General features: G+C 42.9%; 1 protein-coding gene across 1 annotated transcript; it reads right to left on the reverse strand.

The window, feature by feature from the left end:
- Positions 1–447: 447 nt before the first annotated feature.
- ncbp2 (nuclear cap binding protein subunit 2) lies at positions 448–2,924 on the reverse strand. The gene is made up of 4 exons (XM_080833087.1): positions 2,796–2,924; positions 2,182–2,363; positions 1,547–1,685; positions 448–1,062 (listed from the first exon to the last, which is right to left on the reverse strand). The coding sequence occupies exons 1-4, from the start codon at positions 2,868–2,870 to the stop codon at positions 994–996; spliced, it is 465 nt and encodes a 154-aa protein (XP_080689213.1). The 5' UTR covers positions 2,871–2,924; the 3' UTR covers positions 448–993.
- Positions 2,925–7,689: the final 4,765 nt, after the last annotated feature.

A 7,689-nucleotide genomic window follows, 5' to 3' on the forward strand; every position in this document is an offset into this window, starting at 1 on the left:
CACAATAAATCTAGATAATTCAATCACTCCTCAGAATTCATCAATAACAGCATTTACTCAACTCAAAAATCTGAATAGATTTAAGCAAGAACTCAGAACCGTGTCACTCTACAAGTTCCACTAGCTTAATCAAAACACCCTGTAGGCACTAGGAGTACAGAAGCTGTGTTGAGTTTTTGTAATGATCAAAGAGGAAAGACACAAGAGGCTTTCTTGAAGAACACTTGGAATACCTGGCAGTTGATAAGTTGCAGTCCCGTGTACTACAGCTACCGTTGTGAAAGGTGAAAGGCTGAAAGGTAGTCACTGGGGTAGCCCACATTTACTCTAAATCCTGCATGACTGAGTCCGTAATTTATTATTGTGGAGCACTGGGTTTTTTCCCTTAACACACATACACGGTTAGATAGCTGAGCCAAAAAACACAAGTCAGGAATCAACATTAAAACAATGTTTTTATTTATGTAAAAAAAAAAGTATTTATGTACAGAAAAAAAAAAAAAAAACATAGCAATCAGGGCTGTATGCTGCTGATGTCTGCTTCCTATTGTAGAAAAAGTCACATCCTGAAAAGCTCTTCACAAAGACAGGTCTGGGTTAAGGGTCACCCTAATACTAGAGAGCCATATCCTCACAGCCAGGTAACCCCCTAACCCTAACCCAGTGCCTACAGGAGATGTGTGTAGCGGCTCAGGATGATCTTTGGCCTTAGAGGCTCTTCAGAATGAGACTGTTGCCTCTGGACTGGTCAAGATGTCAAAACCTTATTTAAGAATCATTTAATACCACAACCCCCCCCCCCAGCCACTCACCCAGTCCACCCGTTGCCACACCTTGCCTAGGAACTTCCAAATTTCCGTATTAAAATGTCTGCCGGCCCTCTGGAGCCCTCTGCAGGCGTGTTAGCTTCCCAAAGCCTGAGCGGGATCATAATAATCTTGTCTACAGTCATCTGACTTTGAAGAGGCACACACAGCATAGAAACACAGCTTGTCACTTATGAATCACTTTTCCATAGCCCCCCCGGGCTGGGTCATAGTCTTGTCTGTATTCATCTCTGACCTGGGAAAATAAAGAGATGGGTTGCTCAACACGGCAAGGCTTTTGGACTTGCTGCATACATACTCACTGTATTTTCACAGAGTGATATCACTACTTTAATTAAATGTGTGTGACCTATAAAAGAAACCTGCACAAATGAACCATATCACTTCGGTAAATGTAACTAAATGTAATGGTGTCATATAATTTGTCTTCAGAGTTAAATCAACCATATTCTTCACTGGTACTCTGACAGCTGTGAAGCGTCTCATGCCCAGAGCCTAGATATCCTCTCAGTGTATGAACAGAACCTTGATGAGGCCAACACCGACATGGAAGACAAATGTCAGGCAGAGGGCCAATCAGGTCGGCCATTCATGACCTGACACACAGGGCTGATGACTGTAAAAGTGATCAGTAGAACCGGAAGGAGAGGGATAGTCAGAGTAGATCTGCAGCCTCATGCCAAGCTAAGGAGCTCAGGTCAGAAACCCCCCAAACTCACCTGACCACCAGACTTCCCTCGGCCAAACTGACGGCCCTCCTTGAATCCCGCATCCCAGTCAGTGCGGATGATACGGTCGTCCAGACGCGTGCCATTGATGAACCTCATAGCGTTCTCCGCGTCTACACGAGAGTAGTATCTAACGACTGAATTAAGGACCAACACGAGACACAGACACCACATACACAGTGATGAATAAGAAGACTTAGGATCACTTAAGATTAGGCCTGGGTATTTTTTTTCCGGAGATAATTTCATTAATATATTGAATTAGGCAGGCCACCACGTTGAATAGAATGTCAAATCTTGCTAAGGATGTTAATTAACAGTCACAACTACAAGATTTTAGTCACAATTAATGATTTTAGTGATGAATTAATGATCATAGCCTATAAAGAATATTTCCTTACAACTTAAGAAAATTATCATTCAATCTAGGAGCAGATGGAACCGATTAGGATTGAATCGAATCGTGATTAATCGATTTAAAGCCTTCAGAATCGAAATCGAATCAGGAACTTGGCCGTGATACCCAGCCCAATTTAAGATGATCCCTGGATTGAACTGTGAAGACTCAATCCCACAGAGCACACACACAAACACACACACAGGTGAAGCTGACTGTAAAAGGATACTCCACAAAACAAAAGCCGCAGGCGGTTTTCTTCACCTTGTCAAGTCCAATAATGATTCTCTTGACGTCGCCACTTTTGGCAAAGAGTTCGTAAACCTGTTCCTCTGTTGTATAAAAAGACAGGTTCCCTACGTACAGCGTGTTACTTGCGCGGAGTAGCTTCTCTTGTTCCGTTCTGTTACCCTGCAAAGAAATAAACTCTACGAAGTCAGCCACCCCTTGATTTAAAGAAATACAGTAAAAACAACACACATGGTTCCACCACAGCTCGCCCCTGAACTAGCATGACTTGGGATGTCAACTAAAGTTCACCGCTAACTAGATAGCCAGTTAACTGATCCGGCCGTAACATACTCGCCTGTAGTACTTCGACAATTGAACACTAATTTAAGTTTTACGGCAGAAGTACAAATGTCGTTGAATAAATATCAGTGGTAGACAATTGATGTCCGTGGCAATTATCACAACAGATATTAGAAATGGCTAATATACTTATATGGAGGCATGGCAATCTCCGGTGTTGGCAAAGCTAATTTGCCTAGGTAACAACCGCTAACTGAGCAGTTACTGTGCATACCACAGGTCAGGAGGTAAATGTAAAATAAAAAGCCATACCTTGAAATGTTGGTCTCTATATTGGCTAACGTCAACATAGGAGTCGCTATACAGAGCGTTTAACTTCACCGACATTTTTATAAGATCACACAAAGACGAACAGACGGATTGCTACCTATTCCCTATCGCTTTTCAAGCCGAGCCGGAAATACGTCATGACGGAAGAACGCGAACACATTCGTTTTTGCACCGAAATGTGTTGTGCTGCCATCTGCTGTCGTGGTTGTACTATACGTCTTACCTTACCAAATCTTTACAGTTTTTCAAAATTTTCAAAGCTGTTTGTTCAAACTCCACCCCACTTGTACACGTCATACCAGCAGTTTCTCATTATTTTGAACATTCTGCAAATGCTTTTGCAGATTCATGCAAGGGTGTGTACAATCGTCTGCTGTTCAGTCTTACCCCCCAAACAGCTACAGTGCCGTGCATAAGTCCCCCTTTTATTGCTTTTATAAATCAATCATTGTCAATATTAGTAGGTTTTTATTTTTGACAAAAAAAAATACAAAAAAACCTTTCATGTCAAAGTAAAAACAGATTTCTACACAGTAATGTCATTTAAATAAAAAATATGTAATGTAAAAATAAGTGATTGCATAAGTATTCACCCCTTTCAAGTCAGTATTAAGTAGATGCACATTTGGCTGCAATCACAACACTGAGTCTGTGTTGATACAGTGGGGAAAATAAGTCAGATCTCAATCAGACTTTCACATCTTGACACTGACATTTTACTCCATTCTTTTTTGCCAAACTTCTCAAGCTCTGTCAGGTTGCGGGGAATGTTGTGGGGGATCGGGTGTCACAGACATTTTCAAGTCCAGCCACAAATTCTCTTTTGGATTTAGGTCTGGACTTTGATTCGGCCACTCCAGAACATTCACCTTTTCTGTGTAGCTTTCGCTGTATGCTTCGGGTCATTGTCTTTATAGAAAATAGATCTTCTCCCTAGCCGATATTTTCTTGCAGACGGAATTAGATTGTCCTCGAGGATTTCCAGGTATTTTGCTACATTAATTTTACCCTATATCTTTACAAGCCTTCCATGGGCCGGCTGCCGAGAAGCATCATGCTGTGGGGATGTCTGCCAAACATAGTCTCTTGTCTAATGGCCAAAAAGCTCCACTTTGGTCTCATCAGACCACATAACTTTCTTCCACTTGACCATGGTGTCTCCCACATGACTTTTTGCGAACTCTAGTTGATATTTAATATGAGTGTTTTCAACAGTGGCTCTCTTCCATAAAGCTTTGATTGGTAAAGAACCCTGGGCAGAGTTTTTGTATGCAGAGTCCATCTCAGTTGTTGAAGCTTGTAACTCCTTCATAGTAGTCATAGGTGTCTTGGTGGCCTCTCTCACTAGTCTCCTTCTAGCCAGACTTACAAGCTAATTGAATCCGGACAACTTGGAGGCTTTCATGATAATGTGCACAGAGAAGGAAATCCTCATTTCTAAAAGCAACGACACAGTTATAGATTAAGTGGCTGAAACCAGTGCACTGCTTAGGCGGTTACTGACGCTGTAGATGCTGTTGAGGCTATTCGCAATGTAACAGTATACTGTACTGTGAACATTAGTTCAATATCGACGCTGAAAAATTTGCAATGTAACAATATGCTGTACTGTGAATATTAGTTCAAGTTCGACGCTGAAAAAACCTGGTTCAGACCCCAACAACTTCAATAACCTTCGTCCCATCTCCAAACTGCCATTTCTCTCAAAAATCCTGGAAAAGGTAGTGGCATCACAGGTCCATGCCCATCTCTCCAACAATAACCTCTATGAACAATTCCAATCCGGTTTTCGCCCCCGCCACAGCACAGAAACGGCCCTCCTCAAAATCACTAATGACCTCCTGATGGCAGCTGACTCCGGACTATTATCCATCCTCATCCTCCTCGACCTGAGCACGGCTTTTGACACCATATCCCACTCCACCCTCCTTGACAGACTAGCCTCCATTGGCATAACTCACACACCTAGACTAGTTCCGCTCATATCTCTCTGGCCTACTCAGTTCATCCAGTTAAAATCATTCTCATCCCACCCATCCCCCCTCTCCATTGGTGTTCCCCAGGGCTCTGTCCTTGGCCCTATCCTATTCATCATATACCTCCTCCCACTTGGACTGATTTTCGTAAATACAACATTCATTTCCACTGTTATGCAGATGACACCCAGCTCTACGTTTCGACCAAACCCACTTCCACCTTCCCACCCTCCTCCCTCTGTGCCTGTTTACAGGAAATCAAATCCTGGTTTTCTTCCAATTTCCTAAAACTTAACAGTGAAAAAACTGAGGCAGTCCTCATTGGCTCCAAACACACCCTCACCAAACACCCCAGTTTCACCCTCACCATAGATAACTCCTCGGTTACCCCCTCTCCTCAGGTTAAAAGCCTAGGTGTCGTCCTCGACAGCACCCTATCATTCCATACCCACATCAACAACACCATCTGATCTGCCTACTTTCACATCCGCAATATCAACCGCCTCCGCCCCTCACTCACTCCCAAAAACGCCGCAATCCTGGTCCACTCCCTTGTCACTTCCCGCCTGGACTACTGCAATTCCCTTCTCTTTGGTCTCCCACACAAACTCCTCCATAAAGTTCAACTGGTACAAAATGCTGCTGCCCGTATCGTCACTAGGACGCCATCCATCAGTCACATCATCCCCGTTCTACATCAACTCCACTGGCTTCCCATTAAACACCGCATTAACTACAAAATCCTCCTCCACACATTTAAGGCAATCCATAACCTCGCCCCTCCATACCTCTCTGACCTCCTCCACATCAATGTCCCTACCCGGTCTCTCAGGTCTGCCTCCTCCATCACCCTGACCGTCCCCCGAGCCCATCTGTCCACCATGGGATCCAGAGCCTTCAGCCGCTCTGCCCCTCACCTCTGGAACTCCCTCCCCCCTGACATCAGGAACATTGACCCTAACTCAATCGCTCTTTTTAAAACACACATCAAAACACACCTGTTTAGGCAGGCCTATAACCTGTAAAGGTCCTGCCAACTGAAGTTGTTGCTGTATTATGTATTATTCAATGTTTTATTCACTGTTGTAAGGCGACCTTGGGTTTCTTGAAAGGCGCCCTATAAATAAAATGTATGATTATTAATATGCCTATTTGTTGAAGAGTGGGATACATTTCAAATTCTTTATTTATTTATTTCTGCTTTTGTTCATTTATCAACCTATCCTTGTGGTATAGTGGAATATTTTTTGTTAACCCCTCAGCTTAAGTCGATTAATATTTATGTAACGGTTCTATTGCAGTCAGGGACGGAGACGGATTTGCAGCTTTTCAACTTTATTCTGATGATAAACAAACAACGGATGACATACGAGTATCGCTGACAGGCATATTTCTTCTGTCTCGCTATATACACATTATCACACAAAAGCAAACCAGTGCACAAACAAACAATTAAAACAACAATGCACGCATAACACACACATGTTGGCATTGGAGCGTCATACCTGATGATAAACAAACAACGGATGACATACGAGTATCTGCACAAGTGAAACAAAATAGAAAACACGTCAGGTTCAGTATGGCTATTAGTATACTATTCTATATTTAGCTAGCTTCGGAACGTGAGTAGTGGAAGGTTCCCAGTGTTCTAGCTTGCTAATCTCCGTGTGAACAATGAACCTCGTGTTCAAGAAATATTATATAATCAAACTTTCTGCCCATTAACAAACTTACATTACAAACCATCACATTACATACTTATTATAGAAAATACAAATTACATGTCGAACTTCTCGACATTTATTGCATCTAGCTATCTAAAAATGTACAAATTGTGATGGTCATTTTTCGTTATGGACCTACCGCTGACAGGCATATTTCTTCTGTCTGATTATGACAACGACATATGAATATAATAACTTGCAGACCTGCAGTACGTCACATCCCCAAAGGTGGCTCCAAAACACCAACAGTAATAAAACACGCTTATTTATGGCGAAACTCAAACTCTATTTACATTTAATCTATTTGCATTTATAACTCCGTTACACCCACCCCCTCTGAAATTCGCCAAATACAATCAGCGACCGCAAAGCATTTCCAAAGGGAAACCAGTACATTCCCTGTCAACACTAGTCAAAGGGTCACCAATTACAGGACAGCCAACCACGAAGGTATCCAAGACGGATGAAGTGGAGGAAGAGCGCATAAACTCTCCAACCAACCACTGGCAGCAGGGTGCCTTATACACCCCACAAGACCCATTTACAGTGTACTTAAAGTCAATAGCCAAGCCAATCTCCTCAAAACTATCCACTTGGACTACATCACATTACTAAATGTGTTTGAACATGACTTCAAACGACACTGACTAGTCATGAAATACCTGAAAGACTAACCTGCAAACAGTCTGCATGGATGGATGTGTGTGAACGATGTCTTGTCTTGACATAGTTTGGATCAGTCTGTCAACTGGCTTGATAATGCGGCCAAACCTAGATCTCACCTGTGTGGATAAACTGGGATTTTGAGACTGTGAGACAGTAGCTAAAGTGTCAATACTATGTGTGTCGGTAGCATTGTCTGTCTGTGTCACAACAGTCCGTCCATCAGTCTGTGTAGGTGTGAGCATGTCTGAGTCACAACTATCTGACTGTCCATCTGTGTGTCTAACAACATCTGTACTAACGTCAGTGTCGGTCACTAGACTTGGGCCAGAGGTGACAGAATGGTCTGTGGGGCCTTCAGACATCTCTGGATTGTTCTGAGGGATAAGGGGGGCTGGTTCTGTTCCTCCATTTCCAACTGACTCAACTTCAGATGGTTCGGGGAATGGTGATTGAACGACCCACTCGACAGTTCTTCCCTCAGCATCCACAGGCTCTTGACCAGTCTTC

Source organism: Sprattus sprattus (assembly GCF_963457725.1).
Source record: "Sprattus sprattus genome assembly, chromosome: 2".
Taxonomy (NCBI): domain Eukaryota; kingdom Metazoa; phylum Chordata; class Actinopteri; order Clupeiformes; family Clupeidae; genus Sprattus; species Sprattus sprattus.

Coding starts and splice junctions, on each gene's coding strand:
- ncbp2 (XM_080833087.1), bottom strand. CDS start 2,870: ATGTCGGTGAAGTTAAACGCTCTGTATAGCGACTCCTATGTTGACGTT. Junction 2,364..2,795: donor ATAGAGACCAACATTTCAAG/GTATGGCTTTTT, acceptor ATTTCTTTGCAG/GGTAACAGAACGGAACAAGA. Junction 1,063..1,546: donor GAGGGAAGTCTGGTGGTCAG/GTGAGTTTGGGG, acceptor TTATTTTCCCAG/GTCAGAGATGAATACAGACA.